This window comes from Notolepis coatsorum (assembly GCF_963971535.1).
Source record: "Notolepis coatsorum genome assembly, chromosome: 9".
Classification (NCBI taxonomy): domain Eukaryota; kingdom Metazoa; phylum Chordata; class Actinopteri; order Aulopiformes; family Paralepididae; genus Notolepis; species Notolepis coatsorum.
The window spans coordinates 68528038-68551666 of record NC_140173.1 but is presented as its reverse complement, the minus strand read 5'-3'; the positions used below and the strand labels follow the sequence as shown (position 1 = coordinate 68551666).

General features: G+C 43.0%; 1 protein-coding gene across 1 annotated transcript in view; it reads left to right on the top strand.

Moving 5' to 3' along the window:
• Positions 1–243: 243 nt before the first annotated feature.
• ldb3a (LIM domain binding 3a) overlaps positions 244–23629 on the top strand; it is a 137622-nt gene continuing 114236 nt past the window's right edge. The window contains exon 1 of the mRNA XM_084321903.1: positions 244–408. Coding sequence (XP_084178029.1) covers positions 313–408 — 96 coding nt within the window. The 5' untranslated portion in view covers positions 244–312. The remainder of the gene's footprint in view (positions 409–23629) is intronic.

Below are 23629 nucleotides of genomic sequence, written 5' to 3'. Positions count from 1 at the left end.
TCTCTCTCTTCTCTCCCAACTTTCTTCCCCCTCTCCCTCTCTCTCTCTCTCTCTCTCTGTCACTTTTCTTCTCTTTCCAGACTAATCTGGGAAATTCATCCTCTTTATCTGTGTGACTGTGATTTTAGGGGTTTCTTGCTACATTTTCTGGGGAGATTATTATAATTATTTTTTCTTTTTTGACACCATTTTTTTTTTCTCTTTCAGAGTAGCCTCTGACCCCTCCCCGCCCCTCCGACCTCCGTTTTTCTTTTCTCCGGTCACCTTTTTACCATCGTGTTTGTCGGTGAAGCCAGCGGCCCTTTGGGAAGAATGAGTGCCTACAACGTGTCACTGAGCGGCCCGGCCCCCTGGGGCTTCCGGCTGCAGGGAGGGAAGGACTTCAACATGCCTCTGACCATCTCCAGGGTAAGACCACAAGTGTTACAGTAGATCATAGCTGCCCTGCTTTGTTTGTCTTGACCCCAAGGTGTCGGCGGGACACGTCTACTCAGTCTTTGGCTCGTGGAGGTTTCTCTAGAACCTTCCAGAACCTGCCCAAGCTACAGTATAAAAAATAAATAAAGACGTTGCTACACAACAAGCCTTTTTTGTGGACCTTCAAATGTCTGATCTGTGGGATTTACCTACGTGGAGCGACACAGCGGTTGTTTAAATATGTATAAATATATGTGGTGTATTACTTTCAGGAACTGTGATATAAGTATAATTTGGAAGAGGCCCCTTGCCGTGTCTCAGTCCCTCAGATTGAATGACTGTTGACGTGGGCTGGTGGGCCTCTCCGGGCGCCTGCTGGGAGCCATCAGAGTGGTCGTAACCAGAGTGTGTGGCCTATTACCAGAGCTGGGCTCGGTTTTCATTACCTGCTGTCTGATCACCAGGCAGGATCTGCACTAGGGATGGGCATCTAATAGTAATTCAATTATAAAAGAAAATCAAAATAGCTTATCGTTTTGTCCAAAAAATTATAATATTTTCCCTTGTTTTTACCGGCACCTGCACTGTGTAGTGTATTGAGAGGGGACCCGTATGAACTGTTACACCGCTGAACGGCATGCTGGGTACGGCTCGCTAGCTAGCCAGGTAGCATTACAGTTGAACGGCATGCTGGGTACGGCTCGCTAGCTAGCCAGGTAGCATTACAGTTGAACGGCATGCTGGGTACGGCTCGCTAGCTAGCCAGGTAGCATTACAGCTGAACGGCATGCTGGGTACAGCCCACTAGCTAGCCAGGTAGCATAACAGCTGGGAGAGGCTCCATCGATACAGGACATTAAATAACAGAAAAGAAAGATGAAGAAAGAGAGACTGGAGATGTTACACTGTCATACATTTCAATTTAATGTAACTTTCCGAATGAATACTTTAGTTCCCGGAAATAATGCTAACGCTAGCCGTTAGCAATGACAGCAGCCAGCTAGCTTGGATCTTCGAATAGTAGTCGGAATAGTTCCCAGTGACTCTTATCGAAGAGCAATTTTGTGAGTTTTACCCATCCCTACTCTGCGTTGGACATTTACTTCGCAATTACATCGCAAATGTTGTTTAGACTCTGTGCTGATGGAAGGTACTCGTCCCTATTAAACTCATAGACATGCCTAGAAAGAGGTCAGACCACCCGGAAAGAAAATACTGTACATACTGGAAGAAGAGATTAGCTCTGTTTTCAGTCAGCCAGAGTCTATCTGAGATTAAATACTTTGACATGTAATGTTATAGGAACTGGAGCTTCATCACAAGTGCAACAGCTTCGTCCTATTGGCTAGTGGTCAGGATAGTGAAAACACAATGCTTACAAGTAAAAAAAACATGACCTTGCCAATACTGTATATTTAGGCCATGTAGATCGTATTAGACACACCCTCTATGTCAATAGATCAATTCTGCCCTACAAAGGCACTGGTTTGTTTTGTAGGGCAGTACTGATATAGTGGTATACATGCACATGTAGAAGTGTAGATATAGTGGTATACATACACATGTAAAGGTGTAGATATAGTGGTATACATACTAGGGCTGTCCTCGACTAAGGATGTGGATAGTCGACTTTGATTGGCCGAAATTTGCCGATAGTCGACTGGTAGTCGACTACCCCCCTGAATGAAAAAAATATATATATAATTTTTTATTTTTTATCCACTTTATATATATCTAATTAAAAAAAATTTATCATTCCATTTGGGCTGTGGGTGCTTAATTGTCTGAAGGAGTCGACAGAAGGCTTCTTGTTCTCTGCAAAAGCATGCAATTGGTCCACTGATGGATACATCTTGATATTTGTCTAGTCTAGTGTGTTCATTAGATGGGTGAAATCCTCTTTCAGTGCCGTCAGTGTTTTCTTAGGCAGTTAGCCTCGCTGGTATGCACGCCATTAGCGTTAGCCATGCTTCTAGGCCTCTTTACTTTTGGAAAGAATGATAAAAAAATCTATAAAAAATAAATAAATTATTAGAATTTTCTTTTTCTTTTTCTTTTTTCTTGCATTCGACTAAGAGGTTGGCAGTCGACTACGGCTCCTTTTGATCGATTAGTTGACTATTTGATAATCGGGGTCAGCCCTGTATACACATGTAAAGGTGTAGATATAGTGGTATACACATTTAGAGGTGTGGATATAGTGGTATACTGTACGTATACACATGTAAAGGTGTAGATATAGTGGTATACTGTATTTCTGGGTACTAGTGTTGTTCAGTCAGTCTGAGTATGTACTAGTGTAGTACTTCAGTCAGTCTGAGTATGTACTAGTGTTGTTCAGTCAGTCTGAGTATGTACTAGTGTTGTTCAGTCAGTCTGAGTATGTACTAGTGTTGTTCAGTCAGTCTGAGTATGTACTAGTGTTGTTCAGTCAGTCTGAGTATGTACTAGTGTTGCTCGTCTTCACAAAACGATATTTAAATGATTGCGCTTCGCCCCTTACGCCCCTTACGCACTCTCACAATTGCATTGAACGGGGGGCTTCCATTCATCGGAAATATCTTGTGAATTTATGTGAATGGGAATCGTGTGTGTGTGTGACCTGACCACCTGACACTAGAAAGAGATGGAGGCATATAAAAGATGAGAGCGCCGTTGGGTCAAGCGGTTGATGGTTTGGCGGCGCGCCACAGGAAAATTACACAATGGTATTCCATCACCGTTCCACACACACCTCTCAGCCCTGGAACAAATGCTGGCTCGCTGTTTTTTCCTAGAGCAGGAGCCCCATCATCCCTGTCATCCTCGTCATCACACACACACACACACACACACACACACACACACACACACACACACACACACACACACACACACACACACACACACACACACACACACACACACACACACACACGTCTCACACACACACACACACACACACACACACACACACACACTTCCCCAAGGGGACCAATAAAGGAATATCTTATCTTATGAATATAGGCAATGAAATTGGATTGGAATATAAAAATATGAGAACATTTGAAAAGATTGTTATAGAAATTGGATGAAAAATGGCAGAGAAATTTACATTATAAAAAAGTAACTGTACTTACAGTAGATTTCATTCACGGTTTTTGCTGCACGCCTGGTGATACTAAATCCAGATTGAACTCTGCCATTGGAAAGGGTAGATTTGGCCCGATACATACACTTGGCCATAATAATGTAATGAATGCTTGAGGAAGACCGGTAAGATCGAAACGTCGCATCTACTGCCTTTTTTTGTCTATTAAATCACCTTGGAACTACAAGTGAGTTGCGAGCCCCACTTTGTTCTTATGTATTACTGTTTTTACAGTTTGGCTCAGCACCAACAAACGGAGGATGTGCGTTATTTATTTTTTCTGATAATTCAGTACTGTATCTACAAAACCTTCTGTTTAATCATCTGCCCTTTATTAATTTGCTTAGATTGTTTGTACACGTGATATCAAGAAGGTGCGGAATGAGCTCAATGGCAATTCTTCCAGACGGTACATTTTAGCATGGTGTTATTCACTGTCAAAGATAAAAAATAAAAATAAAATTGATATTCTCCTTTGGTTCATTACGATTTACTCAAGCCTAGTAACAGACACAACATTTCTGACACTGGGAATACATTCCCTGAGATCCATAGATGTCCCTATACCAAGAATATGCAAATGGACCTAATGGACCAAGCGGCTCCCTGGCCCCCAAAAAAAAAAAAAAATCTTATTTTGGAGATCGATGTCATACTCTTGACACTCAAATGAAAAAATATTTCATCAACTAAAATATTTAGTAAAAAAAATATTTCATCAACTAAAATATACAGTACGTCACACACGCTGCGCCTCTCCCTGCCGTCTGCAAGTGGCTAATCTTGAGTTTCCGACCCCCCAGTAAGCTAACCATGGATAAATCCAAAAAAAGGAAAGTCTGAGGAAAATAGAGGGTTTAATTCAGCGTGGACAGATTAATTAGCTTTCACGACTAACGAAGCAGGCTTACCTGTATGCCTGATATGTGGTGAGAAATTTGCGAACAACGAAAAATTTACTTTTTATTTTATAGATTTTCCACAAATAAGGGAAGGACTCAAATATACCTGAATAGTTCAGGGTTTTATTTCAAAGTCGGTCTACAGACACCAGTGTTTTGTCTCCTGTTCTGTGTTTTATTAAAAAATAGGTCTACACAGCCAGTATTTTTTCTCCTCTTCATGAGAGTTTGAGGTTTTCCTTTGTTATAACAGGTAAAAACAGCAATAAAAAGTAAAAAAAAAATTTGTTGCTTTATAATTCCATTAATGCAACAAACTGTGTGCTATAAGTATAAAGTATAATAAATCGGAAATTACTTTGGGTATGTAATTGTCAGGCGTTTTATGCTAAATGTGGGGTATGCTTGGGGATATATAAAATGTTATACACTGTGTTATCTTCATTTTAAGAGTAAATAGGTTGTGCGGATCCCTGAGCATTTTATTTTGTGGGAGGGGGGAAAAGTGGCTCTTTTGATAGTAAAGGTTGCTGACCCCTGGCCTGGGGGAAGAAGCTGAGTCTGAGTCTCTGTTTTTGCTACATGAATGTGGAGGCGTTTATTGTCATTTCCTAGGTTATGTTGACAATAGGGCTGCCGTGGTATTGATTTTTTCCATACCGCACAAATGAGCGAAGACATTCAACCCGCTGCGGTATCCGCAATATATATTTTTTTAAATGTAATGTTAAAATGATTGGTTCCTAAATCAACTTTTTGAATGCATTTATTTCTGTAGTAGTCTATTCTTTATAGCCTCTAGTCTAACGTTAAATGTCTATCTTTATTCCAGTGTTGTCATTAAAGAGGACGACTTTGCAGCAGGAATATTGGTTGAAAACAGCTGGCTGTTCAGCCTGTTCTTGAAACTGCTGGTTGCGACTCGCGGTAGCTAACGTTAACCAAACGCTTGGTTCAATAACCAACTAGGAATTAATTGACTGTGTCCTATCTATCTGCATAACAGATAATAACGTCATGGAATCGTTTGTTCAACCCAGTGGCCGGCGAATTAACACCAGCTAAAGCTAGTGATGGATCCGGTTATTACATGGGGCTTAATCAAGAGTTAAACTGGTCACTCAGCCCTATCGTTACAACAATTTAATCCTCAACATTATGTGTAGCTGGCTATCCTTCAACACATACCATAACACGGGCCAGGAGTACATTTTAACTTATTCTACCAGGTGCCGCTTTCTACCTGTTACAGACCCGAGTTTATATACCCAGCAAATAAACGGAGCTAACGTTAACTTGGGCAACTGCGCTCAGCACACACACACACACACACAATATGACATATCTACTGCTCCAGAACAGAACCAGAACTGACCTGTCCTCGCTAACCGTGACCACTCCGTCTTCTTTCGGGATCAAAACGGCAGCATTTACGGCATCCGAATGCCCTTCGAATGGGTTTCGCTACAAGATCCATGTTTTTAGCAGATTCAAAGCGAAAACTTTCCGTAGCAGCAAAACAAGTTCTGGGGTTCGATCAGAATGTTAACTGCGCAACGGCGAGTGGAAACTTTCGAACACATGGCGTGAATAAAATAGGCTATACACAACTATAATTATTATTATTATTATAAAAAAAAAAAAACAAAAAAACAGCTGGTGACATGAATAGTGTGGTAACCGCGGCAGCCCTAGTTGACAATAATAATAAGAAATGTAATCACACCGGCCTTATCCTTTTAAAGCAACGTTATATCTTCTGCTTTATCTACACTTGAGCAGAACACCAGGCCGCCTGTAGCTGTTCCGCAACCGTTCCTACTTCCGGGGTAGGCCTGATTGGCCCCGACAGGCACGTGACCCGCCGCGGCCACGCCCCGCGGCAGCCCCAGGAGCAAGCGCGCTACTGCTGGAGTTCGCTTCGCCTTTCACATCGCTGCCGTTGGCGAAAGCAGGATTGGTCCCGCAGACAGGGAATACTATCCTCGAGTTAATGTATTTATACAAATGGAAGTATTGATTTCGCCATAACGAATCATTAAAAATATATACCGTTAACTGGAATATGTTAGTTTCACACATATGTTGGACTATGTAATTGGTTTGTCATGATAAACCAATAAAAATAATCGCGAATTATCCTATAGCCCTAGTTATGTACATTTCAACAAAGTGGAGCCGCAGGGGACTTCCATAACATACGCCTTCAAATCATCTTACCTTGACGATTAAAAGCCTCCACAATTTAGTAATCAGTGTTCCCATGGCTGGTGTTGATATTTTACGTTGCCAGCTTGTGATAATTTGTTGTAGCCAGCCAGCTCAATGCTATCATACCCAACTAACGTTAATGCCATTCAGAATGTATTAACATAGCTACAACAACACACAGTAACGTTGATATAATTACATGCATCATTGTTTACAAAGGACTGGACACGGACAAGTTAAAGAGCAATCAATTAATTTAATATCAGGTAGTTCGAGCTGCCGACGATCTACACAGACAACAACAAACACAGAAGTTACACAAGCAGAATACATCACATATACTTCCGGTCGGGGAATTTCAAAATAAAAGAGCGACGTCTAAAAGCACCGTAAATATGTTTATTTTGTACATTATCTAACGTTAACACGAACCTAAACTAACTTTAGATTAGTTTAGGTTCGTGTTAACGTTAGATAATGTACAAAATAAACGTATTTACGGTGCTTTTAGACGTCGCTGTTTTATTTTTTGATTTTGAAATCCACCGATCGGAAGTAAAAATGATGCTTCTTTTTCTGCTTGTTATCAATGGGTTGGTTGAGAAGGGAAGTTTTATCTATCATCTATCTAGGCTGTGCGTCGATGTTGCAGAAGCATAAATGCAGAGTGTCTACAACACCGTTGCTTTGTCGATGTTGTGGTGCAGTTGCTTTGAAGTTTCTGTAGCATGCAGAGGCCTTTATTAGCCTTTATGAGGAAGACCGCTGGTTCTCCAACATACAGCGGTGTGCTCTTCAGAATGTACTGCTGGTTCTCCAACATACAGCGGTGTGCTCTTCAGAATGTACCGGAAGAAACGTTTACTGTACCCCGCAGACATAATAAGCATATAAGCAGTGCTTACTAACGTTATTAGTTACGTTATTTCTGACCGAATTAGTCATTAATTTGTCTGCTTTCGCCAACGGCAGCGATGTGAAAGCCGAAGCGAACTCCAGCAGTAGCGCGCTTGCTCCTGGGGCTGCCGCGGGGCGTGGCCGCGGCGGGTCACGTGCCTGTCGGGGCCAATCAGGCCTACCCCGGAAGTAGGAACGGTTGCGGAACAGCTACAGGCCACCAGCCTACTGTTCACTTTATTTCAGGCTGGAAACTCGAGGCTAAGTGTGGCACTCACTATAAATGGTGCATTTATATAACAGCTTTTATCCAAAGTGCTTTACAATTTTGTTCCTCACATTCACCAATTCACTCACACATCACTCACACACCGACGCCAGAGACAACCATACAAGGTGCCGACCTGCTCATCAGGAGCAGTTAAGTGTCTTGCTCATCGACATGTAGCATAGTTCATACCCTTGTAGCCTGCGCTTGATGCCTCCTATCTCCTCCTGGTATTGCCTCCTCATATCTCCTCCTCATATCTCCTCCTCATATCTCCTCCTCATATCTCCTCCTGTTATCTCCTCCTCCTATCTCCTCTTCCTATCTCCCCATACAGTATATCTCCTCCTCATATCTCATCTTCATATCTCCTCATATCCCCTCCTGTTATCTCCTCCTCCCATCTCCTTCTGGTATCTCCTCCTCCTATCTCCTACTCGTATCTCCTCCTCCTATCTCATCTTCATATCTCCTCATATCCCCTCCTGGTATCTCCTCCTATCTCCTCCTCCTATCTCCTCCTCCTATCTCCTCCTCCTATCTCCTCCTCCTATCTCCTCTTCATATCTCCTCATATCCCCTCCTGTTATCTCCTCCTCCCATTTCCTTCTGGTATCTCCTCCTCCTATCTACTCCTGGTATCTCCTCCTCATATATCTTCTCCCATCCTCCTATCTCCTCTTCCTATCTCCTCATATATCTCCTCCTCATATCCCCTCCTGGTATCTCCTCCTCATATATCCTCCTATCTCCTCCTCCTATCTCCTCTTCCTATCTCCTCATATATCTCCTCCTCATATCCCCTCCTGGTATCTCCTCCTATCTCCTCCTCTCATCTCCTTCTGGTATCTCCTCCTCCTATCTCCTCCTGGTATCTCCTCCTCCTATCTCCTCTTCCTATCTCCTCATATATCTCCTCCTCATATCCCCTCCTGGTATCTCCTCCTCATATTTTTATTTGATTGGATTTTTACTAAAACTAGTTTATTTTGCTCTGTAAAGTGTCTTTGAGCATTCGGAAAAGCGCTATACAAATTTGATTTATTATTATTATTAGGGCTGTCAGTTTATCGCGTTAATTAGATAAATTAATTACACAGCTAATTATCGCGTTATGAAAATGAACTATAAAAAATTGTTTTTTTAACAATTGTGTGTATGAGCCGTACTGTATTGTACCCATTCTGCAATCTGTTAATACACTTTTCATTCAATCAATCAATCTGCGTGGTGATTGATTGAATGAAAATTTTATTTTGAGTAAATTGTAATGAACCAAATGAGAATATCAATAAAAAATGTTTTTATCTTTGACTGTGAATAACACCATGCTCAAATTGACCAGACCTGAAAAATCTAAGCAAATTAATAGATGGAAGATGATTAAACAGAAGGTTTTGTAGATACAGTACTGAATTCTGCCATCCGGACACATGCAATTTGAAATATGATTATAGAATATAGAATATCAGGCATAAAATGGTTATGCGATTAAAATGCGATTAATTAGATTAATTAATTACAAATCCTGTAATTAATTAGATTCATTTTTTTAATCGCCTGGCAGCACTAATTATTATATATCTCCTCTTCCTACCTCCTCCTTCTATCACCTCCTGCTGAGGAGGCTTCCCCTCTCTGAACCCAGCATGCCCAGTCACTCAGCACTGCATGCCCAGTCACTCAGCGCTGCAGGCCCAGTCACTCAGCACTGCAGGCCCAGTCACTCAGCACTGCATGCCCAGTCACTCAGCGCTGCAGGCCCAGTCACTCAGCACTGCATGCCCAGTCACTCAGCGCTGCAGGCCCAGTCACTCAGCACTGCAGGCCCAGTCACTCAGCGCTGCAGGCCCAGTCACTCAGCACTGCAGGCCCAGTCACTCAGCACTGCATGCCCAGTCACTCAGCGCTGCAGGCCCAGTCACTCAGCACTGCAGGCCCAGTCACTCAGCACTGCAGGCCCAGTCACTCAGCACTGCAGGCCCAGTCACTCAGCACTGCAGGCCCAGTCACTCAGCGCTGCAGGCCCAGTCACTCAGCGCTGCAGGCCCAGTCACTCAGCACTGCAGGCCCAGTCACTCAGCGCTGCAGGCCCAGTCACTCAGCACTGCAGGCCCAGTCACTCAGCGCTGCTGGCCCAGTCACTCAGCACTGCATGCCCAGTCACTCAACACTGCAGGCCCAGTCACTCAGCGCTGCAGGCCTAGTCACTCAGCACTGCAGGCCCAGTCACTCAGCACTGCAGGCCCAGTCACTCAGCGCTGCAGGCCCAGTCACTCAGCGCTGCAGGCCCAGTCACTCAGCGCTGCAGGCCCAGTCACTCAGCACTGCAGGCCCAGTCACTCAGCGCTGCAGGCCCAGTCACTCAGCACTGCAGGCCCAGTCACTCAGCGCTGCTGGCCCAGTCACTCAGCACTGCAGGCCCAGTCACTCAGCAGGCTGTGACAGGTGAGGAGTTCGCCCTGCTGCTCTGCTCTGTCAGTCTAACACCTATTCATAGTATTCCATTACATCACCACGTGGCCATCTTGGCCCCCTGAAAAGGAATAACAATGGTGTGATTGTGTTACAAAGAGGTTTTCTGTAATCAGTGAACACAGTGACGTGCAAGTAATTAAACTTTGGTCACAGTCGATGGTTGGTGTTTATGGCAGTGTGTCATATTGGTAGAATATCAACACTGTGTCATTATGCCAAGACTAGGCCTGTACAATACTACTGGTACATAATGATACTACTGGTACATAATGATACTACTGGTACATACTGATACCACTGGTACATAATGATACTACTGGTACATACTGATACTACTGGTACATACTGATACCACTGGTACATAATGATACTACTGGTACATAATGATACTACTGGTACATAATGATACTACTGGTACATACTGATACTACTGGTACATAATGATATTACTGGTACATAATGATACTACTGGTACATAATGATACTACTGGTACATAATGATACTACTGGTACATACTGATACTACTGGTACATACTGATACTACTGGTACATACTGATACCACTGGTACATAATGATACTACTGGTACATACTGATACTACTGGTACATACTGATACTACTGGTACATAATGATACTACTGGTACATAATGATACTACTGGTACATAATGATATTACTGGTACATAATGATACTACTGGTACATACTGATACTACTGGTACATGCTGATAATACTGGTACATAATGATATTACTGGTACATAATGATACTACTGGTACATAATGATACTACTGGTACATACTGATAATACTGGTACATAATGATACTACTGGTACATAATGATACTACTGGTACATAATGATACTACTGGTACATACTGATATTACTGGTACATAATGATACTACTGGTACATAATGATACTACTGGTACATACTGATAATACTGGTACATAATGATACTACTGGTACATAATGATACTACTGGTACATAATGATACTACTGGTACATACTGATAATACTGGTACATAATGATATTACTGGTACATAATGATACTACTGGTACATAATGATACTACTGGTACATAATGATATTACTGGTACATAATGATACTACTGGTACATAATGATACTACTGGTACATACTGATATTACTGGTACATAATGATACTACTGGTACATAATGATATTACTGGTACATAATGATACTACTGGTACATAATGATACTACTGGTACATACTGATACTACTGGTACATAATGATACTACTGGTACATACTGATACTACTGGTACATACTGATACTACTGGTACATAATGATACTACTGGTACATACTGATACTACTGGTACATAATGATACTACTGGTACATACTGATACTACTGGTGTGTGTGTGTGTGTGTGTGTGTGTGTGTGTGTGTGTGTGTGTGTGTGTGTGTGTGTGTGTGTGTGTGTGTGTGCGTGCAATGAAATTAAATTGCACACCCATGCTCCACATGGAGTTATTTGTTTTCAGAAGAAGAAAGAGGTTTTATGTGATGTCAGCAAAGTGCTTCTTCTGTGTTGTGACAGTAATCAGAACCTTGTGAACTTTATTTGTATGTGGGTTGATTCCCTATAATGTATGTGTGTGCGTGTGCATGCACTGTATGTATGTGTGGAAGCCAAAACCGACATATTGGAAATTGTATTGTTTGAGCCAATGGTGGTGTATTTATGTTTCGAACAATAGGGGCACACCACCTCTTAATATAATAGGCTTTTCTGTAATCAGAGCAACGTTATGCACCTGCTGAGAGACACATTTTCCTACCTGTAACCTAGCAACCGAGCCACGGAGCAATAGAGAGACTAAAACATAATTTTCTTTTGGACAATACAAAAAAAGAAAAAAAGAAAAATCAGCTGCAGCCTGGACATTCAAACTCTGTCAACATCCACAACTTTTGTTATCCGAGTAGAAAACATCCTAAGTAGGTGCATCGTCACGCATTGTCAAAATAATAGGGAATGACAAGCGGCCACTACAGTATGTATGTACTGTATGTGTACTGTATGTATGTATATATACTCTATGTATGTATGTATGTATGTAGGTTTTATATACTGTATGTATGTACTGTATGTATAATTGTGACGCCACGGTTCAAATACAAACAAATTCAAAAGGTCCACACAAGAGCAATATCAATCAATAAGAATATTTATTAAATTAAGGCAAAAATCCAGTTTGATAAGCAAGAGAATGGTCATAGACAGTCCGATGGTCACAAACACAAAACAGGCTCGCCGACAGAAAAAGGGATTGTTCAATACTCTGGTTAGTCGTCCGGTCCTGGGTCAGTACACAAGGGGGAATCTCAGCCAGTCCAGGGTCCAGTACACAAAGAACACCTACTCGCTTTCTCCCCACCTCTCACTATCTCTCACCGTCACAACTCTGAATGCTCAATCTCTCTCTCTCTCAATAACACAACTCCTACACACTCAACTTACTCCTCTCTATCCTAGTGTTAATGTAGTCTGTGGGACTGGGTGTGTGCATGTGAGATGTGTGTCAACTAATTATGCGCCGGTGTATCTTATCAGTACTAATCAGCTATTGTGTGTGTCAGGAGTGTGTGCATGTGAGATGTGTGTGAGTCTTGACTAATGCTGCGCAGGTGTATTCTACTAATACTAGTACTAATCAGCTACCTAATTGACTCTACTCCTGTGGCAGAAATATCTCCCATCCTTCACATATCCATGGGAGGGGGGAGGAGATCTGTCACAGTATGTATGTATGTACTATATGTATGTACTGTATGTATGTATGTATGTATGTATGTATGTAGTACTGTATGTGTACATATATCACATATTACAAACAGTAGATATGGGACAAGGTCTGGTTTATGAAGATTGAGCATAATGTATGTCACTCTGCTCGTCACACACACACAGACACGCACAGATCTTGTTCGAATCTTTTTTCCATCTCTCTATATATTCTATATATATGTGTTGTGACATCTGCTGATAATCTGTGGTTATTATGCTAATGTTGGTGGTGTTGAGTGGGATTACTACTGTGCTGCTGGCACAGACAGCATTCCATATTGAAGCCAGGGGAGATATGGAACCTCTGCATGGGTCCTATCTCCTGTCTCCGTGCTTTAGTGGTGTTCTTGGGGGAGGGGGGGGGGATCAGCGCTCAGAGTCAGGAAGGTACACACCTGGCAGCAGGCCTACGACCGCAACAGGCTTCATGTTAATCCTTTTTTTTTTTTTTTTTCACTTTTTCTCCCCATTTTCTATTTTTCTCCCATCCCAATTTCGTGTATCCAATTCTTCCCTCCCCTGTCTTGAACGTTGCTAGACTATGCCTCCCACAGGTCGGCTGTAGTGAGGACAGACGCCTTGCATCACGCGTCCCCTCCGGTACACGAGGAGGCAGCCTGTCGCATCTTTTCGCCGCAGCAGCTCGAACTCTCAGTGGCGAGGAGTAACGCGTGGGAGGCTCACGCTGCCCCCGATACTTGGCTCGGCGTCGCACCGGCATCACCCAACCGACCTGTAGGAGTCACTGTCCACAACGTCAAATCCTCACCCACCGGCTTTCCCACCCTCTCACTTTGCCTCCATCGTCTAGGGAAATAAATACATGGAAACTATTCACCCTTATTGACCGAACAAGTGGCTGGATGTCAGGCCAGTGCTGCAGGCGTTAGGCTCTTACTGGGACCAGTTTAGTGATTTTTATTTCAATTAAAATATTAAAAACTCCGGACATGAGAAAGTTGTTATATTCAACCTAACAATTGAGACTTTATTAAGTCATAATTAAGAAATTAAGCAATACTTGATACTTTATTAAGTAATAATTAAGACTGTATTAAGTAATACTTGAGACTTTATTAAGTCATAATTAAGACTGTATTAAGTAATACTTGAGACTTTATTAAGTAATACTTGAGACTTTATTAGGTACTAATTGAGACTTTATGAAGTACATTGAAAGTAAAATGCGACCCCCTCTACGCCGCCCCCATACCTCAAATGGATCGGCCATCAGCTCTATTTTCAATCTTTCAAAATGTTCGGTTGCTATTGCATGCACTTATTTGTGTGTCATTATACATATGTGTGCATACTTACCAACTGTTTCGCCTGTTTTATTGCAACACTACTATCACCGACATCTAAGAAGGGAGATCCCCCCTTGAACGGCCCTTCTAAGGTTTCTCTCCTCCACATTGCCTGTGGTGCATTTTTTCCTATTTCTAGGTTTTAGTGAGTTCTTCCTTACCTTCGCGTGGGGTATGTCTGGGAGTGTTGCATTCATTTATTTTATTTATTCAAAATAGTTTGGACTTCATGGTGTTTTTGTTTTGTTCCTGATTCATTGTGATGTTTCTTCTTGACTTGTCTGGCCCATGGGGACATTAACGTGTTTTGTCGGGCCTTACTAATACATTTTATTTGATTTTATTTAAATTGACTGTATCTCTGGTACTGTAGATACCGGTAAGAGTACTTTCATCATTCCGTTAGCGAAGTCGGTTCCAAAACTGCATCTACTTGGCTTTCATTCTGAAGTACGTACACTCTGTAATGCCGTGAACATGCCCATTACACTCTCAACACCTGCAATTACAGGCCATTACTCTGCTCTCACGGGCCAAGAATATTCACTGTAACTAGGGATGCACGATAATTATCTGGCCGATATCAGCAATTATGACGTCATCCCGATAAACCCGATAAAAGTATTGATAGCTCAGATAATATATATATATATATATCTTTTTTTTTAACTTTTTTCTTTTCATGTCAGCGTTCACACGCACAATATATGCTTACTTAGGATTTGACTTGATTCAACAACAAAGCAGTCGGGGCAATGGCAAGCCGAAAACGGTCAAAAATGTGGTTTGAAGTTTGGATTATTTTTTTTCACAACTGAGGTAGGTAGATTACATTTTTAGAGACTAAAGTACAGAAAAAAGGTACCGTTGGGTACCAGTATCGATTCACAGGTACCGGTACCGTATCGGTTCAAATGTGAACGGTATCCATCCCTACTGACAAAGCACAATACCTGTTGGTTTTTAGTTCACTCATTGTTCAGGGAAACACATTGTTAACACTTTGAGAGCCAGTCCGTGTTTTCCTTTTTACCCCCTTGAATGCCCACATCCACTCCAATGTTAACGTTAATATCGCCTAATCTATGTTTTAAATTATGGCTATGTGTCTAATCTGCCCGTCGCTTATCAAAGACTCGTTTTCCAGTCAACATTGTCAAAGCAGATTGTTTTTTTATCGCTTCATTTCCGTTTGATAGCATTTTGAAAATCACTTGTTTTCGCGGAAAAAACAACACATTCTATGATAATCGCCTTTTACTGGAATATTCTAGAACGTTGTCATTTGTTGGCCTATTTATGAATCGTTTTCAAATAAACGCTAGATAATCGATAGTATATGTGTGCGCACGCACGCTCGTGCCGCGCGCTGATAATCGCTGCCCTATTTCCTGATCGCTTTTACAGTCAAAACAGCCATATCACATATAGGGGAAACGCTTATATATCCGTGAAAACGAGTCTGATTATCCTAAGACAGATAACATAGATTCCTTACCTGAGATCAGATGGTATCCAAATGGATTATTCCAATTCCTGATCGCCATTCGAAAAAATCGATCATTGTATTGATCCACCGTGTATACAGTAGAACACATAATCCCCGCTGCTCTTCAGGCTCCGGAGTGATGCCGGTCGATGCCGGCTGCGTGAGTGAGATGTAAAATGTGGAGTCAGAAATCCTTTCTCCCATTCACTTTCATTGAGTCCAATCCAAAAGGGTGATTTACCATCTGGGAGATGATAGGGGGCGCTTTTTTCACATCTGAGCGCCGGGGGTGCCTGGATCTCCAACGATAGACTCGTGAGTGGGCATTCAACCCGCGGGGGGTAAACACGAGAAAACTTGTCCGTGGCATTCAAAGTGTTAATGACATTGACGGATTGTGAATTTTGTGATTGACTCAAATTATATTTATTTGGAAAAATAAATATAGTCACTTTATTTGAAGAGTCAAAACTGTTCTCTTGGCTTTGTTTTGTTCATAGTAGTAACGCTCATGTCATGATAAATCTGGTTAGGTCAAACTACAGGAATATACATTAAAAAAAAATATTATAATACAATAAATATATTTATATATCGGTTATCGGTATCGGTATCGACCTTGAGGAGCAGAAAGTTATCGATATCGGGGTCAAAAAAATCAATATCGTGCACCCCTAACGGTAACGGTTAAAAAAACAGGCTTACCATACCAGGTGGCCAATCAGAACGAGCTTTACTGTGGGATTAAGATGAGGTGAAAGCCAGGAGTTTAGGATTATTCCCGGCTGTGGGAATACGAACAGAAGCGGAAGGCATGTGGCCGGCATGAACTTGAGACTGAGCTGTGAATCAGCCACACAGACGCTGCTTAGAAACACTTCACTGTGAGACACTTGGTGTAAGGAACCGGTACAATGATGTTAATCCAGTCAGGAAACAGACAGTACTGTATATTGTGGAATGTTAATGTCAGAAGTGTCTTATTTTTTGTGTGCTCCATAATGATGTATCATTTGATTTGTTTTAGGTCACCCTCTCTGAGCACAGCCTGCTCTCATTATGGTGAGGGGGCGTGGCTTAGTGCACCATCTCTGACTCCTTATGTTGAGGGGGCGTGGCTTAGTGCAGCCTCTCTGAGCACAGCCAGCTCTCAGTATGTTGAGGGGGCGTGGCTTAGTGCACCCTCTCTGAGCACAGCCTGCTCTCATTATGGTGAGGGGGCGTGGCTTAGTGCACCATCTCTGACTCCTTATGTTGAGGGGGCGTGGCTTAGTGCAGCCTCTCTGACTCCTTATGTTGAGGGGGCGTGGCTTAGTGCAGCCTCTCTGAGCACAGCCAGCTCTCAGTATGTTGAGGGGGTGTGGCTTAGTGCACCCTCTCTGACTCTTCGTATGTTGAGGGGGCGTGGCTTAGTGCACCATCTCTGACTCTCCTTATGTTGAGGGGGCGTGGCTTAGTGCACCCTCTCTGACTCTTCGTATGTTGAGGGGGCGTGGCTTAGTGCACCATATCTGACTCTCCTTATGTTGAGGGGGCGTGGCTTAGTGCACCCTCTCTGAGCACAGCCATCTCTCAGTATGTTGAGGGGGCGTGGCTTAGTGCACCATCTCTGACTCCTTATGTTGAGGGGGCGTGGCTTAGTGCAGCCTCTCTGAGCACAGCCAGCTCTCAGTATGTTGAGGGGGTGTGGCTTAGTGCACCCTCTCTGACTCTTCGTATGTTGAGGGGGCGTGGCTTAGTGCACCATCTCTGACTCTCCTTATGTTGAGGGGGCGTGGCTTAGTGCACCCTCTCTGACTCTTCGTATGTTGAGGGGGCGTGGCTTAGTGCACCATATCTGACTCTCCTTATGTTGAGGGGGCGTGGCTTAGTGCACCCTCTCTGAGCACAGCCATCTCTCAGTATGTTGAGGGGGTGTGGCTTAGTGCACCCTCTCTGAGCACAGCCAGCTCTCAGTATGTTGAGGGGGCGTGGCTTAGTGCACCCTCTCTGAACACAGCCAGCTCTCAGTATGTTGAGGGGGTGTGGCTTAGTGCACCCTCTCTGACTCTTCGTATGTTGAGGGGGCGTGGCTTAGTGCACCATCTCTGACTCTCCTTATGTTGAGGGGGCGTGGCTTAGTGCACCCTCTCTGACTCTTCGTATGTTGAGGGGGCGTGGCTTAGTGCACCATCTCTGACTCTCCTTATGTTGAGGGGGCGTGGCTTAGTGCAGCCTCTCTGAGCACAGCCAACTCTCAGTATGTTGAGGGGGCGTGGCTTAGTGCAGCCTCTCTGAGCACAGCCAACTCTCAGTATGTTGAGGGGGCGTGGCTTAGTGCACCCTCTTTGAGCACAGCCAACTCTCAGTATGTTGAGGGGGCGTGGCTTAGTGCACCCTCTTTGAGCACAGCCAACTCTCAGTATGTTGAGGGGGCGTGGCTTAGTGCACCCTCTTTGAGCACAGCCAACTCTCAGTATGTTGAGGGGGCGTGGCTTAGTGCACCCTCTTTGAGCACAGCCAACTCTCAGTATGTTGAGGGGGCGTGGCTTAGTGCACCCTCTCTGAGCACAGCCAACTCTCAGTATGTTGAGGGGGCGTGGCTTAGTGCACCCTCTCTGAGCACAGCCAACTCTCAGTATGTTGAGGGGGCGTGGCTTAGTGCACCCTCTCTGAGCACAGCCAACTCTCACTGAAAAGAGATGTCAAGTTAGTATCATAATACATGAAGCTTTCAAATGTAAACACATGTGTGGGACCAGAGTGATCAGTTGCTATGGGAGATTAGATTAACAACTATCTGATATCCTTTACAACTACTGACAAAAAAAACCTTCATACTGTCTTTTACTATTATGTACTTTGCTAACTAAGGAATCTACCTTGCCTATATCACTACCTACTAAGCTAATATGTCTATACTGTGCACTCAAGACTGTAGCACCCAAGTTCAACACTGTTTGATAAACAGTTACTGACCCTTAGCTGCCAGAGTTGTACCCTTCCTGCTGACTTGTTGTTCATAACTTGTAATTCGCTTTGGATAAAAGCGTTCAGCTAAATTACAAAATGTAACAACTGACACACTAGCTGACGGGCCAATCAGAGTAACCAGAGTAGGTGATCTTTTCAGGGAAGCAGATTGGATCTGAAATGGTTTGATTCTGTTGATATCCAGGGGGATTGAGATCAAAGAGCTTTAGACATATTTTTCACAAGAACATTTGGCTAATTTTAGATACAACAATTAAAAATAAATATGCAAGGAGATTGAAAAACACGATTTTCATTTAACTGAATCTTCTTTGAAAGAACAAACAGGCTTTTTTAAATTGACCATTTCTCTCTCTCTCTCTCTCTCTCTCTCTCTCTCTCTCTCTCTCTCTCTCTCTCTCTCTCTCTCTCTCTCTCTCTCTCTCTCTCTCTCTCTGTTAGTTATTTTTAAAATCAAAGCCTTTTCTGTATCATTAGAGTTGTACTGCACCCCATTGGATTATACTGAATGAAACACATGGGGGGGGGGGGGGGAATCCAGCTTCCTCATTTTACTTCTCGGGCAAGCCACCCGAGAGGATCCAAGTCATTTCCGAGCCCCAAAACAGCGTGGAATACATGATATTTCCAGTATCCAGCGTTGGATCAATAAACGCGATCGATATTTGGAATGACGATCAGGAATTGGAATAATCTTTTTGTGTATTCCAGAATATTCCAGTAAAGGGCGTTTATCACAGAATCTTTATATTTTCCTGAAACGTTCAAAAAACTAGAGTTTTTCAAAATGGTATAAAACGGAAATGAACCGATTAAAAAACAATCAGTTTCGACAATGTTGACTGCAAACAAGTCATTGATAAGCGACGGCCATATTAGACACATAGCCATAATTTAAGACATAGTTTATGCGTTCACAAATATGAGAGCGCTATCATTGAAGTGGGTGGTGGCAGTGGTGCAGTGCTGGTATAACTCGGTATAACGGCGTTATATCTCGGTCACTGAGGCTGAAGTACGCGCAATCGCTTTTTACATGGCATTATCCAACCGGACTCCCGGAGAAGCATGCGGCTGCAGAGCCGCAGAGCCAGCGGCGCTCTCTGGGCCGCGCGCTGACGGCCGCGCTGTGAGGCAATAGTATCCAGCTGCAGGACGAGAGCAGCCAAAAAAAACTGTGCATGCGCGCGCACGCGCGTGGAGCGTTTGACCTACTGTCAATTTGCCACTGCACCACTGGGTGGTGGCATTCAAGGGGGGTAAGGCGCACCGCATGGCTGGTAATGAAAGTGTTAAGCCCGAACCCTATTTTCTGAAAATCCGCCTAAAAATACATACCTACGTAAATGGAAGATTGCTCCAATTCTACAAGGTCCATTTGCATGTTATTGGTATCTAGGGACATCTATGGACCTCAGGGAATGTATTCCCAGTGTCAGAAATAGTGTGTCTATTACTAGGCTTGCTTAGATTGTGATGAAACAAAGGAGAATATGAATTATGATTTTTCTTTGCATCTTTGACAGTGAATAACACCATGCTAAAAATGACCAGACATGAAAAACTGCCACTGAGCTCGTTCAGTACCTTCTTGAGATCACGTGTACAAAAAATCTAAAGACATGAATAAAGGGAAGACGATTAAACAGAGGGTTTTATAGATACAGTACTGAATTCTGCCATCCGGTCCCATGCTATTTGAAATATTATTATAGAATATAGAATAGCAGGCCTATAAATTACCTTATTATAGCCAACTCGCACATCTATGGATTGGGCCAAATCTTCTCTTTCAAATGACAGAGTTCAATTTGGATTTAGTATCACCATGCGTGCATGAAGAACAGAGAATTAAATATACTGTATGTACAGTAGGTTTTTTATTCTTGCGACAGCTCTGCCATTTTGAAACTGATTTCAACACGGATGGTTGCTAAATGGGGACAATAGGGGAGAAAAACAAACTGCGCTCCAATATATGCCAATAATGTTCAGTTTTGTGGTATATAAATAAAAAAAAATCATACACAAGTTATTTGCTTGCAGGAAGCTAGAATCCGTTTGGTAGTGTAGTTTTTCGAAATTCTAACGCTCATTGAGAGCTCTGGATGGTCTACAAGATACACTACACGACCAAGGTACCCATGTACATGTCAAAATACTTCCCAAAGGTCAGTGAATACCACGATCACAACACCAGAGGGAGCTCCACAAATCATGTTAAACCCAGATTCGGCTCAAATAAGGGACTAAACACGTTTCGCAATTATGCCACATCAATGTGGAACGCCCTACCCAAAGCTGTAAAGGAATGTGGATCACTACCCACTTTCAAAACCTCTCTCAAGGGACACCTACGGGAGACTGCAATTCAACACTGGCCCCTGTAAATATCCTAACCCAACCCCCTCCAATGTACAGTCATTTACCTAGTATGGTTTTGTTAATAGTTCAATGTACATTTGTGTTTGTTTGTACAGTGTCTCCCCCCCCCCCCTCAATGTACAGTGTTACTTGTTTATACAGTGTTCCCCCCCCCCCCCCCCCCCCCCCCCCCAACCACCTCCAATGTAAATTACCCAGTATGGTTGTCAATATCCCAATGTACCCAACCCCCCCCCAACCTCTCCAATGTACAGTTTCTACGTCAAATGTATATACTCCCTTTTCTTGACTCCTTCTGTATCACAAACAGTACTGTATTTGCAAATCTGGTATGTCATAAATGTATAGATGTAGCAGTACTGACTATCTGTATGTCATGTATGTCATATATGTCTATATGAATTGAAAATGGGGGACCCTGATGGAAACAAGACAAACGTCTTTCTCAGGTCTGCATCCCCTTAACAATTGTATGTATTGAGCCGTACTGTATTGTACCCATTCTGCAATCTGTTAAATAAAGTTTTCATTCATTCATTCATGTCCTCTTCTCATAATGACTACAGTCGCCATCATTCAGCCATGGCCGCTAATTCAAAATGGCGGATCTCCGCGAAAAATACACCACATTTCAAAAACTAAAATCTCACTAATAACACTTTAGCCTATTGGTAAACAAACGTATTGCTGAAAATATACACTATGACTGCTGTTGTGACATGGTTAGGATGTTTACTCTTGAATACATTTGAAAAAATAACACATTTTTGAGGAGTCCAAACATCTCAACTTCAACATTGTTATTTATTTATAATTTCTTTAATAAATGTTTGTAACATACCACACAAACTAAATTACATGATCATCCTCAGTAAATCTGATCAAACTCCTCTGACCTCGTCTGGTCTTTCCAAAGTAATATATATATTTGTGGAAAAGGCTCGGTACCCGGTAGTACCGATGTAATTCGGTCGGTACCCTAAAAAGTACAGAGTTCGGTACCCAACCCTAGTTAGTCCACCCTAGTGGACTAATGTGATGTTGCGAGGGCAGAGCGCCTGGTTTATTACTCTGTAATGTCCCTTGTCTTACCGATAAAGCACTGTGACATTTCCTTTAAGACCCGAGTGCCATTAGAAGCTAGCGTGGCCTTCACAAGATGCCTGCCTGAAATGTCAGCGCAGCAGAGTTACGAGCTACTAGGAGCGCTCTCTGTACTGTATGTATCCCGGTCCATCCCCGCTCCTGGATTCCTCTCCCATTGTTCTTTCATTTCTGCTGTTTATTTCTGCCTACAGCTGGGTTACTATATTCTAATGTTACTTAACTCCCTTCAAAATCAATCTTAGGCTAAATAAGTTAATGATGAAAAACATAAATGATAAAAGTGACCTGAGTAGAAACGATGACATGAGATTATTTTTCCAGACCTGATCTCATGTTCATTGGACTCTGTTTTGAGTTTTTGCAACAGGTTCGCCCGGTTGAGCCCGCGAAGATCGGGTTTCACGACATGCTTTAATTTGATCTGTAATAAATAATCCATTCAGGATGTCCCTCTTTGATACGTCTCTCAGCCGCGGCAGCGCTGCCCGGTTTAAACAGAGTTGTTCTCAGGAGCTCCAGCCGGAAGGTGGCGGCCTAGGAATCCGTCCGGGTGTGACGTGTCCGCGAGGCGCTCGTCTCGGTTTGCCGGGTCAGCCGCTCTGCCAGGGAGCGACGGGCGGCTCAGGTGACACCCTGGGTTTTGTCGTTGACATTTCCCCCCGGTCTCTGGTGTGTGTGCTGCGGTAAAGTGGTCATTATGGTCACTGCTTAAGCTACGAGATTGATACTGACAGATGAACAGTAATCTGCTCAAATGGGCGCTGCTGGTGGTGTGAGGGTGATTTGTTTGAGAGTGTCAAATGATAAGGCAGAGGGCAAACAAGGCTCCAAACTAGGCTCTCCACACATACACTTAGCTTCTCAGCCTGCAGGGAAGTGGGAGGCGCACCCTTTTTTCCCAATGTTTCAACTCTGTATGATAGCATTGAACTCCATTGCCTATACCCTAGGCTCTGTTGCTCATACTGTACGAACTTTGAACTCCATTGCCTATACCCTAGGCTCTGTTGCCCATACTGCACGAACTTTGAACTCCATTGCCTATACCCTAGGCTCTGTTACCCATACTGTACGAACTTTGAACTCCAGATGGTTAACCGGCTGTAGTGTGGTAGTGAAAGGGTTAACCTACTGTAGTGTGGTAGTGAAAGGGTTCAAGATATAATCTGTAATGCCGCCAAACAGAGACCTCTAGGGAACAGTGCCCCTTTTGGTATTGCACATTGTTCACATTCACAGTATAA